We start from the raw sequence: 21,218 nt of genomic DNA, 5'->3' as shown, positions 1-21,218 counted from the left end.
ACGCGCTTTTTTTGAAGGTACCCATGTCGTATCGTCCCCGAAACACCGCACAAGGAAGCTCATTCCACAGCTTTGTAGTACGAGGGAGAAAGCTTCTTGAAAACCGCACTGTGGAGGACCGCCACACATCCAGATGGGGGATGATATCCTAACTTGTGGCGTGTCGTGCGATGGTGAAATTCGGCGGCAGGAATCAGGTTGAACAGCTCTTCGGAACACTCCCCGTGATAAATGCGGTAGAAGACACACAATGAAGCGACGTCTCTACGCAACGCCAAGTGATCCAGCCGTTCACAGAGCACTGAGTCCCCGACAATTCGAGCTGCTCTACGTTGCACGCGGTCAAATGGATCGAGCAGATACTGGGGTGCACCAGACCAGAGATGACAGCAATACTCCATGTGTGGCCGGACCTGCGCCTTGTTAGAGCGCTAGAATGTGGGCCGGCTTGAAGTATTGCCGTGCTCTATTGATGACGCCCACCTTCTTCGAAGCCAATTTGGCTTTGCCCTCCAGATGGCCACGGAATTGGCAATCGCTCGAGATTTCGAGACCCAGTATTCCGATACTAGGCGCGGCTTTAAGAGAAGTGTTCTCGAAGAGCGGTGATACGACAAATGGGGTTTTTTTAGTGGTAAACGCGCAAACTTGAGTCTTCTGGGGGTTAAATTGGACAAGGTTCAATTTACCCCATTCCGCGACCTTCTCGAGAGAGGACTCGATAGAAGACACAAGTTTCTCCCGGCACTGGTCGACGATTTCCCGAGAGAGACCTGCATGGCCCGTGTATACGGCATCACCAGTGCTGTCATCTGCATAGCAATGCATGTTGGAGGTGTCCAACATATCATTGATATGCAGAAGAAACAGCGTAGGAGATAGCACACAGCCTTGGGGCACTCCAGCATTCACGGGCTTCGGGTTCGAGCAATATCCGTCGACAACGACCTGTATGCTGCGCCCAGTGAGGAAGCTGGAGATCCACTTGCACAAGCTCTCGGGAAGCCCAAATGATGGAAGTTTTGAGAGGAGCGCCTTGTGCCATACACGATCAAAGGCCTTCGCTATATCCAGGCTAGCTGCCAGGCCTTCCCCCTTGCTTTCAATAGCCGCCGCCCATCTATGTGTTAGGTATACCAGAAGATCACCTGCCGACCGTCCATGGCGAAACCCATACTGTCGGTCGTTGATCAACTGGTGACCCTCTAGGTATACTAAAAGCTGGTGGCTAATTATGCTCTCCATGATTTTGGAGAGCAGGGAGGTGATAGCAATAGGCCTGTAGTTTGCCGGATCCGAACTGTCTCCTTTTTTTTGGATCGGATGGACAAGGGCTGACTTCCATGAGTCAGGGACTACGCCTTTGGAATAAGAGTGCCGGAATAAACGCGTTAGCACCGGCGTCAACTCAGGGGCACACGTTCTAAGCACGATTGGAGAAATGCCATCCGGCCCGCTCGACTTCCTGACGTCCAACGAAAACAGAGCTCGCCTAACAGTTTTCTGTCTGAACTGTACTTCAGGCATAGAGCTCTGACACCGCGGGATGGTCGGCGGTGTTTTTCCGTTGTCGTCAAGAGTCGAGTTGGAGGCGAAAAGAGCGCACAGGAGCTCGGCTTTCTCTTTTGCCGTATGGGCCAGGGTGTCATTCCTCATGTGCAACGGTGGCATGGACGGCTGGTTGAAGTTACCAAGAGCAGCTTTCGACAACGACCAGAACTTGCGTGTTCCGGTCGGGTAACTGGAAAGCTGCTCGCCGATTTAGACGACGTGCTTAGACTTCGCACGGGCGATTTGCCGCTTAAAAAATCTGGAGGCACGGTTATATTTCCTCTTAAGAACTTTGCAGTTCGGATCCTTTGTGCCCAGCGCCGCAACCCAAGTTCGATACGCCTGTTTTTTGCAGTCAGATGCTGCTTTAACTGACGCATCGAACCAGGGCTGTGATCTGCCACCGATCGGTACTACAGAGCTTGGTATAAAAATATCCATGCCCTGCAGTATCACATCGCCTACTGCAATGGCGCAGGCACTAGGATCATCCGAAGAGAAACAAACCTTGCCCCAAGGGTAGGATGCAAAAAAGGAACGCATCCTATCCCTATCTGCTGACTTGTAGTGCCAAATGCGGCGGGTCGCTGGTGGTCTGCGACGTTGGCGTCGGATAGGCACTACACTCCTGACCAGGCAATGGTCGGACGTTCCAAGAGGGGCGTCGACAACGACCTGGTAACCATCGGGATGTGTAGTCAGCAGAAGATCTAATAAGGACGGCATGTGGCTATCCACATCCGGGAGCCGCGTTGGCGACTCAACCAATTGGGACAGACCATACGCCAATGCAAAATTATGCACAGATCGCCCTGCGTAGTCTGTGGTACGTGATCCAAGCCATTCGGCATTGTGCCCGTTGAAATCACCCAAGACCACGATTTCAGCGGAGGGGATCTGTGCAAGCACGACGTCAATTGCAGCTTGAACGCAGCCCATGAGATGATCGGTTTCTGCGTTACCACTATGGGACCTGTAGACACACGCATAGATACGGACGCGGTCGTCTAAATCTACGCGGAGCCAGAGAGTAGACAGGTCCCTACCCTCAAAATAGCCGAGACGGCGACAGCAGATATCCTCCCTAACGTACACACATACCCCGGCATGAGGCAAAAAGTTGTGCTCAATTTTGTACCCGGGGTACGTTAAATATGACGTATCGCTAGGTCGAGATATCTGCGTCTCCGTAAGGAAACACAAGGCCGGCTGCGCCGTCTCAAGGTGGTGGTGGACGGCGATTAAATTGGAGTGAATTCCCCTGATATTGCAAAAGTCCACGTTGAGCGTGGAGCGGGGTGCCGTGGTGTTACTGCCTCGTTTGTCCTCGGTCATGCGCGGTTCTGTGCCCACCCCAGAATACGAAGGGCGGCCCGAGCGAGAGTGCTCGGGGAGGGATTCTCCGGCTCTGGTAGAGCTGGTAATATCTTTTTACGGACCGCTCTCATAATTTGTGTTGGGGGGGGGGGAAGGGATGGCCTCCTGTCCTCGACACTAACCTATGCGAAACATAGCGGCACTAGGCCGCTACTTCACGCCGGTATTCTGTGCGAGTGTGGTAATTAACCCGGACGAGTCTGGCCCGATTGTGCTGACGTCATAAGACGGCAGCGTGACTCTCCCACTTCTAAAAAGCCCTTAGTCGCCTCTTACGACACCCATGGGCCTGGGACTCCCCTATTCTTTTGACGCCCCGGAGAAAGTACAGGGCAAATGATGGTATGTGATCATCGAGGCCTATAACCTCTTTTTACACCAGAGGAATGACAAAAGCTTAACTGACATTGTAAACGTACATATGAATTCGAAAATACAATGGTACTAGGGCGGTGGAGATCACACGTCAGAGAAAGTCAGCGATACTTATTTATAGTATATCCTTTTATTGTGATTGGTCTCCGCTGCGCTCCAACTAGATACCGCAGCCGTAGTCGCAAAGTGCAGCAACTAATATACGCCCAAGTGGGCCTACTCGTTAAACTTTGCCAATACCTAATTGAAACTAAAATGCCGGGTTTCGTAGTAAAACTTTGTAAAAATAATATAAATACTACTACAAGAAATAAGAAAGACACTGGGATCACATATCACCAGTAAGTATATTGTATTTTATTAATTTTAATGTAAAATAACACGAAGCGTATGTTACAAAATATGAAAGATGCCAATGAGTGACAAGATGCCACGCTCACAAGCTAATCAATCTGATAGATCATTTCAAATACATTCTTTCATCAAAACCTCGAAAGGAATTTTATTACGGAGCAATGGAAAAGACATAAAAATTGATTCAAGCGACAATACTACTAAACTATATTTATAACAAAAGAACAGAACGGAAACAATCCATGAAAATTATTTATGACAATATTCAATGATCACAAACAAATATTTGCTTGAATCAACAAACAATATACCAAGTAGAGCTTCCAATAAATATATTATAAATGCAGTTACTGCCAGAGTTTTTTTCTTGCTGTATGATTTCGCAATAATAAAACTGATAAGTGGTTTCAATAGTTAAAGTAATTTACGACCATCGTAAATCGATCACATAAAACATCTGTATACCTTGGAAATGCGTCAACCAGATCGAATACATAATCTTTTTAACCGACTACAAAAACGAGGAGGTTCTCAATTCATTTGGTATATTTCTTTTTATGATCCGATTTACGTGATTCTTCTTTAGTTTGTAGCGGAATAGTCACCAATTGGAACCATAAAAATTGAACATAGTTTGGCCCAGTACTTTTAATTTACGAACTTTTTTTTATGAAACGTGTCTGCCCTCTTGGGTTGTTTTGTTCTCAAATATTTGCTATAAGCTATCCCGCTCAAAGTCACGAGTGACGAGTGTAGGTACCTAATATTACATTACATTAGGCTTGGCACCGACATAAAACCTATCAATGGGTAGCACAAACAAATAATAGTATTGTATTAATATTAAAGGTTTGGAGAAGAGGTGTTTTAAATTATATGTTTATTGATTTAATTTAAAACTAGAAAATTAGAATTATCAATTTTTCTTTAACATTAGCAGATTATGAAAAATCTTACTTTTAGTGATTCTCCGTGTACAAACACCTGCTCGACGTATTGACTTCTGATGTAGATGTTTTCTATTTTCTCAGGAACAATGTACTCCCCTTGTGATAATTTGAATATATGTTTTCTTCTATCAATGATCTTCAACGTGCCATTCTAGAGAGAAAAAAACTAATTAGATACATGTCTATAGGCGCGATGCAGATACGACTTGGTGAGCCGTGGCTATGGCACTTTGCATTATCTTTACAACAGCTTATGCTTCAAAATTGAGTCTATTTACTAACTCTTCTGTTTGGGTAGCCCATATTTATTTAGAATAAACATAAAGTACTCAGAAATATAATGATTATACAGGCTCTTATTACTCTTCAAAACACTTGTATCTACATTTTTTTTTAATGAAATAAGGGACGAGACAAGTATGACGTTCAGCTGATGGTTCCACCCTGCCCATAACAATGGAGTGCCGCTCAGGATCCTTGAAAAACCCAAAAGTTCTCAGTGGCACTACAATTGGGCTCGTCACCTTGAGACTATGATATTAAGTCTCATTTGCCCAGTAATTTTACTAGCTACGGCGCCCTTCAGACCGAAACGCAGTAATGTGTAAACATTCACGGCAGAAATAGGCGAAAATTGTTGCAGTAAATTTTTATTGGCACTTATCTATTTAATAATGTCGGATAGAGTATATTTTATTACTTCATTGTATTCGCTTGAATATGATTTGTTTACTGTGATTGCACTTCACAAATTGCCTTATCCCAAACTATACAACATGTCTGTACTAGTACTACAACACATCTATATTATTATTATTACAACACATTTATATCATAGACCCTAACGTAGTGAGCAGGGTCACTAGCAATCGGGGAATATGGGTCGTCAAAACTTTCTTATATTATTTCATCAAAACTGCCTTAAAGTTTATCTTCCTAGATTATTTATATAATTTAGAATGAGGAACGGTCCTAGAATAAGCCCTTGCAGTATTCCCCTATTAAATTTAGCACAGGAGATCCCTAGCCATTCGCATCACTTTAAAAAAAATTTATATGAAATCTGAATGTCAACAAAAACATGGTATCCAGGAATGTTGGATAGTCTTTGAGAGCTTCCATTAAATCTAATTTTTTAAATCGTTATCGTTTAAATTGTTTAGATCACAGAGCGATTATTGACAGCGGTAATCTGCGGTCTGAAGTATAACTAAACCTTAAGAAACTTAATAAGATTTCAAATCACAAGTATATACTTACTGGTAGCCACTTTCCAATATCTCCAGTATGATGCCAACCGTTCTGATCGATGACTTGTCTTGTTTTATCTGGCTCCTTGAAGTATCCCTTGAATACATTAGCTCCCTGGACACAGATCTCACCCTGGCCCTGCGCCGCGTAATACTCCATCTCGGGCACGTCCACTAACTGATAACAGATTATAATTATACAATAAGCCATAAGTTATTATTGAATAAATTAAGTTGCCTGATTTGTCTCATGGGCAATTTTGATCTGAGTCGTAAGCCATTATGAGAATAGAATGCACATGAGCACGTAACACTGACAATAATGGAATGTTTAATATGTCTAGTAGCAGCATTCAACATTTAATGGTAAATTTCAATTATACACTAAAAATAAAATAACAAATCAATACCCCTTAGATTAAATGCAATGACAAGAAGAACAAAAATAATACAAAATCTTGAGAACTCCTGACTTATTTATTCTACCAGTAAACTAAGGTCATCGCCCTGACCTTGGCCTGCCGCCCCCACGCCCTTCGCAGAGTACATGATTGAAATGGGTGTGTTTGGCGGGGAAATATTAAAATTGATGCAGGCAGACGTGTCCAAACTTTTATAATTGGTTACGTCTTTAATTTTTATTATATTTTTTAAGATGTGCTTATTTCCTGAAATTCAAAATTTATTTGTTCTCACTACTTGATACCAATATACGCCTCAAGATATAGTACAGGATTTTTTAACGACTGTATAAATTTAGTAAACTCATGTTAGTTTTGCTTAAATTGTAGAAGGTAAATTAAATTGTCTGTTTATGTAAAAATGCAGCAAACATCAATGATGAATGATATCATCCCTTTATAGGGATAGATATTTTATAAGTACCTTCACTTTGCAGCAAGCGACGGGAGGCCCGACATGTTCAGGGACGTGGTCGCCCTGAACTGTGAGAGTCACCGGCGCAGTACACTCCGTCTGACCGTAGCCTTCTACGATCTGTAACACATAAACATACATCAAATTAACATGAAATTCTGACTGTTGAAGCAAGAAAAATAGTTAAAATGAATCCTAGTAGCAACTAATATATGTAGCACGAAAGAGTTACTACGGAAGATAGACACGATCAGCTTCGAGTTTGGACAAGATCAGGCAAAAAATGAGAGTAATAGGAAATTGAGGACGATTTGAGGAAAGGAATGGTCCGAAGTACCCGGAACCGGCGAGCATGTGTGGAAAGAGTAATTAATGTAGAGGAAGCGCGTGAGGTTTGTAAGGATTAGGAGGATAAGAAGCAAGTGTAGTAATCTGATGCTTTAATCCGATAAACAGTTTGATAACGTGTGCTAACATCACGTTCGGTTATTAAGGAAGAAATAGCAGTCAGTAACTTTTTCTTGCAAACAATCTCGATTGTTTTCCCCTTAGTTTATAAGCCTAGATCAATATTTTTTCTTTTCTCTTCTCTTTATTTTCCCTGTTTCTCTTTTTTTGAGCCAACCTTTCGAGTGACGTAAAGTTCATCAATCTTGATATGACTTTGTTCAACTCTCAGGTTGCTTTATCTACAGGATCAACTTTCCAGTTGATAACCTACTCAACCCCAATATTTGCATATTGGGAAATTGACTTGAGATGTCGCTCTTTCAACTCTAAAAAATTTTATATTACACAAATTAAATTTTAAAGTAACTCGACTCTCAACCTCTCGTCCACGTAAGCGCAAAAGAAAAATTGTTCTAGAATTCTTAAAGCTGAGATTATTCAATTCAGATTCAAAGTTATTTCACTCTCAAGTAGTTATTTTCTTCTTACCATTCAGACATCAAAGGTGACTTAAATTAGCAAAATTATCAATGAAAACGTTTTGGCACAGTAACCTTCAGACTCATATTATCACAGATGATCGTCAGTTTTGAGTCCATTCCAAAAATAAATATATATCCGCCTATTAATGTGCCACCCAATGATTGATCAGTATTTATTTTCTTTGACTTATTCCGCGGTTTATTTTGAATTACATCCGAAACTCGTAAATCTAAATAGAATGGTCACGATAACAGTTTACCTGTATCAATCAAATAAAATTTATTCGTCTAAATTCAATTAAACCACAGCATCTACAAATTTATAGAATTTGAATAACAATAAAAAAAAAGCAGTCGTCTCGTGATAATGAGGCTTGCTATGTCGAAATATCAAAAAAATGTCGTACATCCTCGAACCGTTATTTGTACCAAAAATTTATTAACACTGTTAAAATACTGCACAATCTATAAAATATAGCACGAAAAGTAATCTTTATTGGACCTCAGCTTTTTCGGATTTATTTCTGATTATTTCCACTCTGCGATAATTAAATTGGGACGTAAATATATTCCGTAAAAAGAAACAATTTAATTGCAAGCCTTGTAACTATTTCTCTTTCCTGCAAATTATTCAAATAATTTAAGATTACCTTAACCATCTGTTATGTTTTTAATGTCTCTTTTTTGGGGTTAATTACAGAAATAAAATTTGCACACAAAATTTATGAATGATATGGGACTCGAAGCTGAAACCTCTCGCGTTCCGTGCGAGCGCTCTTCTAACTGAGCCAACCGTTCGAGTGACGTATCGTCGATAAATTTTGGATGCTTTGTTCAACTCTCAGGGTTGTGGGTTCATCTACAGGATGTACTTTATAGTTACCTGCTCAACCCCAATATTTGCAAATTAGGAAATTGACTTGAGATGTCGCTCTTGCAAATCTAAACAATCGCTTTAATATAATAGCAAATCTTGCAATTTGTTATGTTTTAAAGTGATAACCCTAACTTCTGGCATATATTACAGAAATAAAATTTGAAAAGAAAAGAAGTAAGTCTGTATGATAACCTTAATATGAAATAATATTAGATTAAACACATAAAGAAGAAAAGAAAGTAATTCATTTTAGTATAATACTAACCAGACAGCCAAGAGCGCATCTCGCAAACGTCAACACATTTCCGGCAAGCGGTGCAGATCCGACCACAATAATGCGCAGACGACCGCCCATACCTTCGCGAGCCTTGCGGAACACCAATTTATCCCAGAGGGAATCAGATCTTACAATACCCCTGGAAAAACAAAAGAAAGATCAGTCATCTTGTTACATCGGACTTTGATGATGAATTGAGATTCTTAACAATTCGTGTATATCTTTAATCTCTAACCGTAATTCAACTAAATTATCTTTTTTATAACGGAACATTATCTTGCTTATCATCAATATTGTATGGGCGAATTGGATTATTTTATTGCAATTTCATTAGGGGTCTCTCATTATTTGAAATTAAATACAGTCCATGCTACTCGCTGATAATGACGCTTTCTACAATATGTGCAAGTCTCTAACGAAAAAAGGTTAAATACGAACATAAATCATAATCCCTTTCCACATATTAATATAAATAATATCTCACATCATATATCAATAAATTGTTTACTAGACATTACTAAAATTTTCTACTTTCATAAAACCTAGCAGCTCGATCTTCGAAAACTGCAAGATTATTTAGAAGATGGTTCTAAGTTATGGCTGGTGAACTGCATAATTTTATTTCAAGTACGCTACTTATATGTGTAATTTTTTTTATTGAATAGGAGGACAACCGAGCGTATGGGTCACTTGGTGTTAAGTGATCTCCGCCGACCACATTCTCTTGCAACACCAGATGAATCACAAGAGCGTTGCCGGCCTTTAAGGAAGGTGTACGCGCTTTTTTTGAAGGTACCCATATCGTATCATCCCGGAAACACCGCAAAAGGAAGGTCATTCCACAGCTTTGTAGTGCGTGGAAGAAAGCTCCTTGAAAACCGCACTGTGGAGGACCACACATCCAGATGGTGGGGATGATATCTTAACTTGTGGCGTGTCGTGCGAAGGTGGAATTCGGCGGCAGGAATCAGGTTAGTAAAAAATAGCTTAGTAAAAAATCCATCCATTAAGCCACTTACGTACTCACCACCTACGCACCACTTTACGTTTGACTATGGTCAGATCAGTTCCATTATCAAACAAAATATATATTTGATTACATTGAAGCGCAGTATATAGATAATTGAAATGACAGTAACAATTCTGCAATGCACATCCCAACATTTGAAAAATCCTAGCAAAATTAACTCACCTCTTCAACTCAGATTCCTTAGCAGATAAACCCATGTTGAATAATAACTTCTTGATTTTCGAACTAGATATTTCACTCTGCGCTTTGTCGTATAGTCTGTTCAACAATCTGGGCACAGCAGGCATCATTGTTGGTTTTAGTGCGCTCAAATCATCGGCCAGTCTTCTCATGTCACCGCTGTAGAAACCGACTGCACCTCCAACCATATATAGAGCATTCTAGAACATAAAACAAAAGAAAAATATAAATAAAACACGTAATATTGTGAATTGAAGAAAGTTTTTTTTATGACAGTAGACGAGACACGCCTAGCCCATTGCAATGCAGTGTCGCTTAGGATTCTTAAAAACCCAAAAAGTCTAAGCGGCACTGCAATTGCGCTCGTCACCTATAAGATACATAAGATGTTAAGTTTTATTTGCCCAGTAATTTCACCAGCTACGGCGCCCTTCAGATCGAAACAGTAATAATTATACATTACTGCTTCATCCGCTTCAATCTAGCCGGCATCCTGTGCAAAGGTGCCTCCGACGGGTAAAAAGTCTCGTCAAAATATCCTAATCATTACAACCTCTTAAACTAAGCAGAGCATAAATTAGAGATAAAATATAAAATTATATTGACGAAGACAGACCTAAGCTATGTACTAGCATTTACCCGCGACTTCGTCCGCGTGGACTCTCATCTCATAATCCATCTCCAAATTGATGATTATTTGCTTCTTATCTTGTACCTAAAGCAAAGTTTCATGGTATGTAATTTTATTTTCCGTAATGTTGAACTTGTATACAAACCTTCATCCCCTATTTCAACCCCTCCAAGCCTTTTTTCGGAATAAAAGGTAGCCAATGTTCTTTTCCAAGTTCTTGTCTATCTATATACTGAACCTCATCAAAATTGGTTCATAGGTATAGGCGTGAAAGCGTATCAAACAAACATACATTCACATTAATTATAATATTGCAAGCCGTTCCCGCCCGCTTCGCTGGGCGAACATCAATAGGAAATAAATTAATGAAGAAATGTTAGATTTTGTAAACTTAAGGAAATTTCGCATCGAATGGTGGTAGTTTCATGTCGATACAATCAGTGGTTTAGGCGTGATTGAGCCTCAAACAAAGACCATTTTCATTATATATATATACTAGCTGACCCGACAGACGTTGTTCTGTACATAATAAACAATAAATAAAAATACCGATCTTTTATGAATTTTTCAATAATATTTTATAGCATCAAGAATTATTTCGTAAAATATGCTCCCTGTTGGGCCTGTTGTTATAATGAAAGTGTTTCACAGCAGAACTGTCAAACCGTGCGTCAATAAATTCTCTCATAGAAAATATGTCCTTACAAAACAAATATTGGAATTAAAAATAATTATGGGTCTCAAATGTAAATAAAAGTTATCCTATCTCTCAAGTTGGACTAAACTGCACTCCATGAAGTAATCCCCATTTAAATCCGTTCATTAGTTTAGGAGTCCATCGCGGACAAACAACGTGTCAGGTAATTTATATATATTAAGATAGCGATTATGAAGGGATGATGTAGCTTCTATGAGATTGAAGAGAATTGGCATCAAATGATTACGAAATTTTATCAATTAATCATTACTCTGCCATTTCAAAGTATTGTAGATTTAATTTGGATATTGTTACATAAACATATCAAATATGAGAAAAAAAACAATGACCATAATGCTGATTTTTCAATTCACTAGAGAATTATTGAAGATTTATCTGAATAGAATGGGTTACTGTTAGATATGAAGCATAGATTTAGTGAGTGGGAGGTATTTATGCGTAAGATATCAGGAAATAGCGATCATCAATCAATGTCAGAACATTGGAAATCTTAATATATCTCTGAAAGCTGTTAATGTTTTTTGAATAATGTATTATAAATCAATTATGTCGTTAATCACGTGCACTATAAATTATTTCGCATTCATTTTTGATTACCGATACCAATTCTTATTCTTGATTTATGTATTTAATACATAAATGTGAATAACATTCCTGTACTAAAAATAAATATTCAAATCAGAATCACGGTCATTTGCAGTAAACATAAGCACTTTTTGCAAACAACTTTTCTCCTTAGATAATGTTTTATACATCTAGATAGAGTCTCTTGCTGTTAACCAACCGATAAAAACAGGCCAGGAATATTAGTTTGTTAGTTTAGTGTGCGTGACAAGCTATGTCTTACACTGGCGATTTGTATGACACTTTGTGTTAGTTTGCGTGAAATACTCAAAATAGAGGTTGGTTCTAAGCTCATTTTTAAAGTAAAGGCAAGTAAAAAATTAAATTTATAACAACTTTGTGCTGTTGGTAACACTCACCTCACAACACCGCTCCAGCATATGCGCTAGAGGCAAGAAGGAGATCATGATGTCATGTTTCGTTGGTCGGTGCTCTCCAAGCTGCATTATCACGCTGCACATAGATGCCACCACGTTCTCATGGGTCAGCATCACGCCCTTTGGAGTGCCTGTTGTTCCAGATGTGTAGCAGATAGTGCAGAGGTTCTCTGGCTGAGGCGGCTGTAAGCGATTGAAGTTTTTGATAAATTTTCATTGAAAAACAAATAAAAAAGGAAATGTCATTGAACGTTGGACCTTAAATATAAGTATTTTAATGTTTTTTTACAAGACGAGCAGGATGTTCAGCTGATGTTAATTGATACGCCCTGCCCATTACAATACAGTACCGCTCAGTATTCTTAAAAAATCCAAAAATTCTGAGCGGCGTTACTACTGCGCTTGTCTCCTTGAGACATAAGATTTCAAGTCTCGTTTGCCAAGTAATTTCACTAGCTACGGTGCCCTTCTGACCAAAACACAATAATTTTTACACATTACTGCTTCACGGCAAAAATAGGCACGGTGCAAAGGAACCTCCCACTCCCATTTATTGGCTATTTACACACCATCAAATTCTGTTTAAAATAGGATCTGTTCAAAGACTTGTAAAAAAACATTTTTATTTGTTTATTTCATAACAGTCTAGGAATTCAAGTTCGTTACAATTAAGAACATAAAAAATCTGCAAAAACAATCTTTGGAGGCAAATTTGAGGTATTGCGTCTGGGCTCTCGAAATTCTACTAAACAAAAATGAATTTACTTAAGCGTACTCCAACGGTATAAATATCTATAAAGAGGTATCCATTCAGATCAAAACAAGCATAAACAAATTTAGTTAACTCACAACACACGGATGATCTTTCTGGGCCCCTTGGATTTCCACATCGCTGAACTTGAGTATCTCCACTCCGCGACTTTTGGCCCTTTGATGTGTGGACGGTGAGACTTGCCTGATTGTGATCAGTTTGCGGAGGCACCTGGGCGACTGGTCTAACAAAAGGTTGGCTTTTTTGTCGTCCTCGCATATTACTACAGACATTTCCGCTGCAAGAACACGATTATTATATTCATTAGTAACTTATTTCACACTCCTCAAACCGCAACACAATTATATATCATGAGTATCACTTAGGTAATTTATACTTATTTTATGATAGAGTATCTTGCTGTTAGACAATCGAAAAAAACAGGCCAGGTTTAATACTTCAGTGTGCGTGACAGGCTACGTCTGACATTCGCGATTTGTATGATACTTTATGTTAATGTGCGTGCATTGCTCAAAGTTTTCACAGCTGTCATAGTCTATCTAGAGTTAGTATTAATAATCTATGGTGTATCATTATTTTACAAAGAACTTGCCAATACTGCCTCGGACTATCTCTGTATAATTACTGTCAAAGTCTATCTAAGTGATCGGACTGACGGAAATGAAATATTTTTATTGAAAAGAGAGCAAAAAAAAGAATGCTGGGAGAGTTTCTTGCGCCGCTCCTTCTCTCTCAGAGCGCCATTTGTTTCCGAAGCGGTAGTAGTATCTAGTATATTAGAAATGACACAAAAAGAATTCTAAAGTAATCAATTTTGAGAAAATAAATGTCTTTTATGCCTTTTTATCATGTCTATCATACAATTATTTCGGCGAATGGACAAACTTTTACTCAATAATAGACCGTACCTACTGATATTAAATGTCGGATTCGGAACTCGTAAAATCTCAAGAATACTAGTGCTTAGTTATAAATACACGAAACTTACTTTGATTTACAATGAAGGCACATGCGTTGGCTCCGAGGGTGTCGTACAAGGGAACTATCACCATGGAATAGCAGTAGGCGGCCTGCTCTGTCATTATCCATTCTGGACAATTTTGCGCGTATATACCTGGAATTATATTGTTAACATTTGATTTTTTTTGTTTTCATGAAAATGAGGGACGGGATGAGCAGGACGTTCAACTGATGGTAACTGATAGCCCTTGCCCATTACAATGCAGTGCCGCTCAGGATTCTTGAAAAACCCAAAAATTCTGAGCGGCACTACAATTGCGCTCGTCACCTTGAGACATAAGATGTCTCATTTACCCAGTAATTTCACTAGCTACACACTAACACAGTAATGTTACATATTACTGCTTCACGGCAGAAATAGGCGCCGTTGTGGTACCCATAATCTAGCAGGCATCCTGTGCAAAGGAGCCTCCCACAATTTGAGTTTCATAAAACTGATGAGTCACAATGAAATGTAAATAATAAAAGATAAAAATCAGAAAAGTATTAAGAAACTGTTTTGCGCTCTTTAATTAAAAATTACAATTAAAATAGCTTAGAATATATTATTTTACTAGTATAAAAATTAATTCAACAAAACCAAAGTGAAGTATAGCGCCCAGTCAAGGCCGTGACGCATAACCATCAATCACTGCCTCGCCATATTTTAGGAAGGACCCGCACCACGACTGCACCATAAGCCATGACACTGGTGGTATTCTTGGTTTATTCCCAGCTGTACATTTTATACCAAGTATATGTATTTAAATAGTTTTATTTATTATTTCTTAATCGAATTCAAACATAATATAATATTAACTAAAAAAAACGACACACATATTTTTAAAACTTAAGGTTATAAATAACATTCTCTACAATATAATACTTAATTCTGATCACACATTTAATTAAAATACATTGCAAAGGATTCAAGCGCATGTGAATGCATTATAACAGAATTTTAACAATATTAACACTTATCGTATAACTATCATACTTTTTTATTTTCTGCCGAAGTTTTACTTGGTTTGCTGTTAGCGTGGTTATTAGTCACCCGTGAGTATTATATTAAATTGATTAAATTTACAACGATCGCTTTAGGCTACGGAACAAATCTATCACGGGGGAGTGTTCCGAAAAGCTGTTTGATTCCTATATCAGAATATCATCTCCACTATCTGGATGTGTGGCGTTTCTTCACAGCGCGGTTTTCAAGCAACTTTCTTCCCGTAAAACCATGCTGTGGAATGAGATTCCTTGTGCGATGTTTCCGGGACAATACGACGAAAAAAACGTACACCTTTCTTAAAGGCCGGCAACGCTCTTGTGATCCCTCTGGTGTTGCAGTAGAGTGTGGGCAGCGGTGATCACTTAACATCAGGTGATCCGTACGCTCCTTTTGTCGTCCTCTCCCATAAAAAAAAGATATTGGTTGGTGCTTGAAGGATCTCGGTCCTACTTGCGTAAGGCACTAGGATTATACGTACAGATTAGCCAATAACGTACATCGTGCTATGCAATAGTTTTATAACCCTGCAATCTCATCACTCAAGGTCCATTCGGGTTCTATACCTACGTAGAGAAATATTTATAATACAGCCTTATTCGCAACTCACCTACAAAAGTGTTTTGTCCCGGCGCGATACCTTGGCAAATAAGGCCCGACCCGAAGTTTTTCGCTCGCAGCAGCGTTTCATTGTACGTCTGCCAGACATACGGCTTGTTTGGTCCCTCGCGCCATCCCAGGCAGTTGCCATTATCTTCCGAACAAAAACTAAATTTTAGAATTCCATATAAATCGCCCATGACCCGCTGCAACTTTGACCCAACCCGAAAAAAATTTTGAATCCAATTACCACAACAGAAATAATCTTAGTGTATAATTATTACCTTATTTTTACACTTTCATTAATTATCTCATTCTTTGTATAATCTAATTAATGTCAACGAATTTATTTCATATAAGCAGTATATTATTGTCATTCTTTAAACCATTACTCAAAATCACTCAAAACATCTCTAATATTTTTGTGTGACTCAGTATCAGTTCAGATGAAATTTCTATTTTGAAATTATAATAAATCAATATTAAAGCAGAATGCCGTTAGTACTTATATTATACGCCCTTACTATGACGTCATTATTTTCAAATATCTTTTCCTGTATTTTATTATGATTTACTTGAGGCCAGGGTAAAAGCCAAGTTTTTGGAGACACGTGTGTCTCGGTTTCCAAAACCTAAAAACGATCAAAATAAGATCGTCTGCGTATGATCGAGGTGATCAACCGCAGTCCACAGCATCAAATAAAAAATAATTGTGCACATTCACAAATATTATGTAAACTGAATCTTTTCAACGCCATAGTTGCGTACACTTATATATGTATCACGTAGCTAGTTAGTTTAGTAATAGAGATTAAACATATAAATTAATTAATATGACTTTGTACGTGGTTTAACATAGACATACATTAATGTATACTTATATTATTTATAAGTACTATACTTGTACTTACATCGCGTCGATTTCATCAATGACATTACAAACTGAGTTTAATTAAACTCAGATTTAAACTTGTTCAAATGTCAACTTTAATCTCGTGTTTACGTAAACTATTACTTAAAACTGAGTGTACATTTAGTATCAAGGGTGAAATCGGGTAGAAGTGGTTAGTGAAAAAAGGCATTATGTCAAATACTCACTTGATTCCTTAACCCCTCGGCGGAAGGTGTCGTATAAGGTTCGCGTATCGTCGTACAGGTAGCGGAGGTATCTTCCATTTTTTGCGTCCTTATAGAATTTCGATACACGAATGAGCTCGGGACCCTGTAACAATTCGATTCGTTATCAATATATATATATATATATATAAAAGAGAATGGATGTGTGTATGTATGTCCACCTAACGCTCGAGAACATTTAGCCCAGTTGAAATGAACCTTATGAAACTTTGCACCCTTATAAACCTAGTAGTAGTTGTATTTTGCAAGAAACATTATTTAAAAAAATATATATTTCAATAGTAGACTTATTAAGGTGAAATGCACCGGGCGCCAGCTTGTAATTGAAAAATTTTATTACAACATACAAGCAAATGTGTGCTAAACAATATTACTTCACTATTAACCGACTTCAAAAGATTTCCTCAAATCGATCGACGATCTCATATACATCTCATATCTCTGAATATCTTGAAGTTTCATAATATTTTATCTCGATAGCATCAGCTGTGAACGGAATTTAAGAAGTTTATTACAATTTCTGATTGAGTTGCTTCATTCATAAATATTTCATATCACGTTTTCTTAAATTTATTTCTAAATTATTTTATTATTAAATTATATTATTTAATGATACATAATCGATCTGAAACAAACGGTTAATAATTCACACACTCTTACACAAATTATCTTGCCCCAAACAAGGCAAGCCTGTACTATCGGTGCAAGACGATATATTTAATACAATATATTTACTCAAACATACATAAATACAAATAAAGATCCATGACTCGAAAACAAACATCAATATTCAGCATATAAATGATTGCGCCTACGGGGATTCGAACCCGGGACCTCTAGCTCAGTAGGCAGGGTCACTAACAACTGGGCTATAGGGGTCGTCATAATAATAGTAATCATCAAGTAATTATGTCAAATTACATAAAGTATTGTGCATATATCTAAAATTTATATTAAATATAATATCTTATATATATAAAAATAAATTGCTGTTCGTTAGTCTCGCTAAAATTCGAGAACGGCTGGACCGATTTGGCTAATTTTCGTCTTGAATTATTTGTGGAAGTCCAGAGAAGGTTTAAGAGGTGAATAAATAGGAAAATGCGGCTACATTAAATAAAAACAACAAATTTGTTTTTCCTTTGATGTATCCATACATAATTTCTATGAGAGAATTTATTGACGCACGGTTTGACAGTTCTGCTGTGAAACAATTTCATTACGACAGCAGGGTGCATATTTTACGAAGTAATTTTTGATGTTATGATATATTATTGACAAATTCATATAAAAACATTATTCTATTTATTATATACAGAACAACGTCTGTCGGGTCAGCTAGTATTATATGAAATACAAGCAAGAGCAGTATAAGAGACACAGTTGCAGAGAAACAACCGCATAGAAACAAAAGTTCATTGCACCGAAGCCTCACAAAAGGTTAAAAATCACTCGTAATCCTTTAACATGGTAACCAGATAGCCAACACGTGAACACGCATCTGCCACAGACTAACGATTGCAGTTATTAACTATACAGCTCTACAGCATAACAACAATGATAGGCTGCGTTCACACGATACAAGTCACCTTAACTTGACTGGCGATTACATTCCAGTATTTATGATTAGTAAATGAAAATATGGGCAGTTAATATCATTTTAAATTGTAACTTTTACTACTTTTAGCTGTATGTATACACAGAATAATAAAATTCACTCATTACATAATCTATATAATTCCCTTTATTTTCATCATTTGTAAAGAATCGGTACAACAATAAAATGGTATATTGATCAACAAGTGCGACAAGTTGTCGGTTGTACGAAAGCGAAGTTAAACGCACGGGCGAAGCGAGCGCGGTTATTCGCTTGAGAGATAATTGACAACGTAGCACGAGTTACAAATTTTTTTTATAATGATAATAAGGGACGAGACGAGCCGGACGTTCAGCTGATGGTAATTGATACGCCATGCCCATTACAATGCAGTGCCGCTCAGGATTCTCAAAAAACCCAAAAATTCTGAGCGGCACTACAATTGCGCTCGTCACCTTGGGACAAGATGTTAAGGCTCATTTGCCCAGTAATTTCACTAGCTACGGCGCCCTTCAGACCGAAACACAGTAATGCTTACACATTACTGCTTCACGGCAGAAATAGGCGCCGCTGCGGTACCCATAAATCTAGTCGGCATCCTGTGCAAAGGAGCCTCCCACTGGTAATTGTATAGTATTACAAATGCGACGGTATATGTATTATTTCCGAAACCATATATTTTCTTAAAGATTTGTTTTTTTGATTGAAGATTTGCCAGCCTAAATTCAGTTTTGATATTTCGATATTTGCGTGTGCCAAGTATAATTTGCGTGCGACAAGTAAAATTTCGCTCTCAATGCACGCACGTAATTTTAAAATGGGCAAACGGCTCTTTTTCAACCGCAACAGCGAGCGCCAAAATACTACTTTTCCCGCATAAGTAATTCAAATAATTAACTTATCGAACTAGCTGAGATTAAGAGAACGTGAACCAAGTACATCCTCTCTTAACAATAACTTATTGAAAATTAACGTACGCATATACATATAATACATTGATATACGCTTTTGTACAGTAATACATCCCTCAATATGGAAATACTTACCATCATAGAGAATGAAGAAAAATACTGTATTTGACCTAAATATTAGAAGATTGGATCACTATCAAACACGTCAAGACGGAATTGTACAACTTATTTTTCTCATCTACTAATAGAAGTATAAAAACAACACGGTAAAGTTTTAGGAAACCTTAAAAAGTCAGATACTGATGATCTTCTAATATACGTTTAGTATCCCTATCCCTTTCAAGACTATGTACGCAATTTGTAACACAGACAAATCGAGCGTTTCTTTAATTCCTGACGTAGGGATGAAAGTCATTTAGTTTCGTGAAATGTTACCCAGAATCCAGGCAAATTTTAATAAATGGTAACCCTAATTTTACACTTGCCCCACTGTCTACGACAACCAAGTGCAAAAATAGCGATGTTGCACTATTTACAGAAAGCTATTAGACATTATACGATCGAAACTTGTCAAAGCCTTTAAAATTTAGATCTGCTTAACATGCGACCTCTGGCCAGAATCAAAACAATTGTCTGTGTGTAGTGTAAGCAAGGCTTAACTCGACCCAGTCACAGTGTAAATTAGTTTCAATAACATCATCTGCTAAAAATTATGCAAATAAACTTTTAACCTAATGACATATTTTGTGGTTATAAAGTTGTGGGGTTATTAACTGAAACTTATAGGTTATAGCATTATAAATTCCTCATTGAGCCTGTCTTGTGATGGAAATAAACATAACCTTGATAATAAGAGATATTCCATGTGTACTTTTAAGAATTTTATTTTTTTTTTGTAATTTCAAATCATATTCTTCAACTTTTCACATCCCGTTAAACTGCAAAAGTATCTAAATTATAGTATTGGGTATTTCATATTTTTGTGGTTTATAATACATCTATTTTTACTGTTAATTTTACTTTAAAAATTTAATTAATTAATGTTATTTTTACTTTAAAAATAAAGTGACTGGCGTTCCGTGACAGTGCTCTGCCAACTGAGCTAACCTTTCGAGTGACATATCGTCATAAAATATTGTATGCTTTGTTCAAATTTTATTTGTCTCTTTTACATTTTACTCTCAGATATTTTTATATTATATATTTCGTATTTTACTTCCAAACATATTAAAATTATCACCAGTTGTCTTAGTCCAACTTAAATAGTAATAATTCAAATCCGCAGTAAGAAACATCCCTTCTACTATTCGAATGTTAACAGCAAAGGTAGTAAAAAGTAATCCACGTACTATAAAATATGTGTTTGTATAGTTGTTTTCACATACAACCGACAATTCACATTCCTCTTTCGATTCTTCTATTTCTGTCAGTCACCTGTCTTAAGAGTTATTTTAATATGATATGATTCACATTTTCATTTTAACACGTTCGTCATGAAACTAGCGTTCAACTTCTTAAATCAATATCAAACATAATTCTTCTTCAATGAAATGTGGTTGCTCATAATGTTCAGGTAGGCATCATTTATGACAATTTATTGAATTAGGCGTAAATTTGCGGAAATCCATAACTATACAAACGATTTAAATTTTCTTTAGTGTGAATTCCGCCAATATTTGTCGTACCAGATTTTGACGAGACAACACGTCCTGAGGATGCCTCGTGTAGAGGCGAAACACGTGTCGAATCGTTTTAAAAACAAATATAGGCGGAATTAACACTTATGAAAACTTAAATCATTTGGTTAGTGAGCCTGC

General features: G+C 37.7%; 1 protein-coding gene across 3 annotated transcripts in view; it reads right to left on the bottom strand.

Annotated features, from left to right (window-relative positions):
• LOC126965944 (long-chain-fatty-acid--CoA ligase 5) overlaps window positions 1–21,218 on the bottom strand; it is a 100,360-nt gene that overhangs the window by 4,435 nt on the left and 74,707 nt on the right. For all 3 annotated transcript variants that reach the window (XM_050809759.1, XM_050809758.1, XM_050809760.1), the window contains 10 exons: window positions 16,855–16,978; window positions 15,767–15,910; window positions 14,140–14,265; window positions 13,229–13,428; window positions 12,362–12,562; window positions 10,012–10,229; window positions 8,808–8,958; window positions 6,743–6,853; window positions 5,868–6,035; window positions 4,615–4,758 (listed from right to left, as the gene is read on the bottom strand). In XM_050809759.1, the coding sequence (XP_050665716.1) occupies window positions 4,615–4,758; window positions 5,868–6,035; window positions 6,743–6,853; window positions 8,808–8,958; window positions 10,012–10,229; window positions 12,362–12,562; window positions 13,229–13,428; window positions 14,140–14,265; window positions 15,767–15,910; window positions 16,855–16,978 (1,587 nt within the window). The remainder of the gene's footprint in view (window positions 1–4,614; window positions 4,759–5,867; window positions 6,036–6,742; window positions 6,854–8,807; window positions 8,959–10,011; window positions 10,230–12,361; window positions 12,563–13,228; window positions 13,429–14,139; window positions 14,266–15,766; window positions 15,911–16,854; window positions 16,979–21,218) is intronic.

This window comes from Leptidea sinapis, chromosome 9 (assembly GCF_905404315.1).
Source record: "Leptidea sinapis chromosome 9, ilLepSina1.1, whole genome shotgun sequence".
Classification (NCBI taxonomy): domain Eukaryota; kingdom Metazoa; phylum Arthropoda; class Insecta; order Lepidoptera; family Pieridae; genus Leptidea; species Leptidea sinapis.
This window is presented reverse-complemented; position numbering and strand designations above follow the sequence as displayed.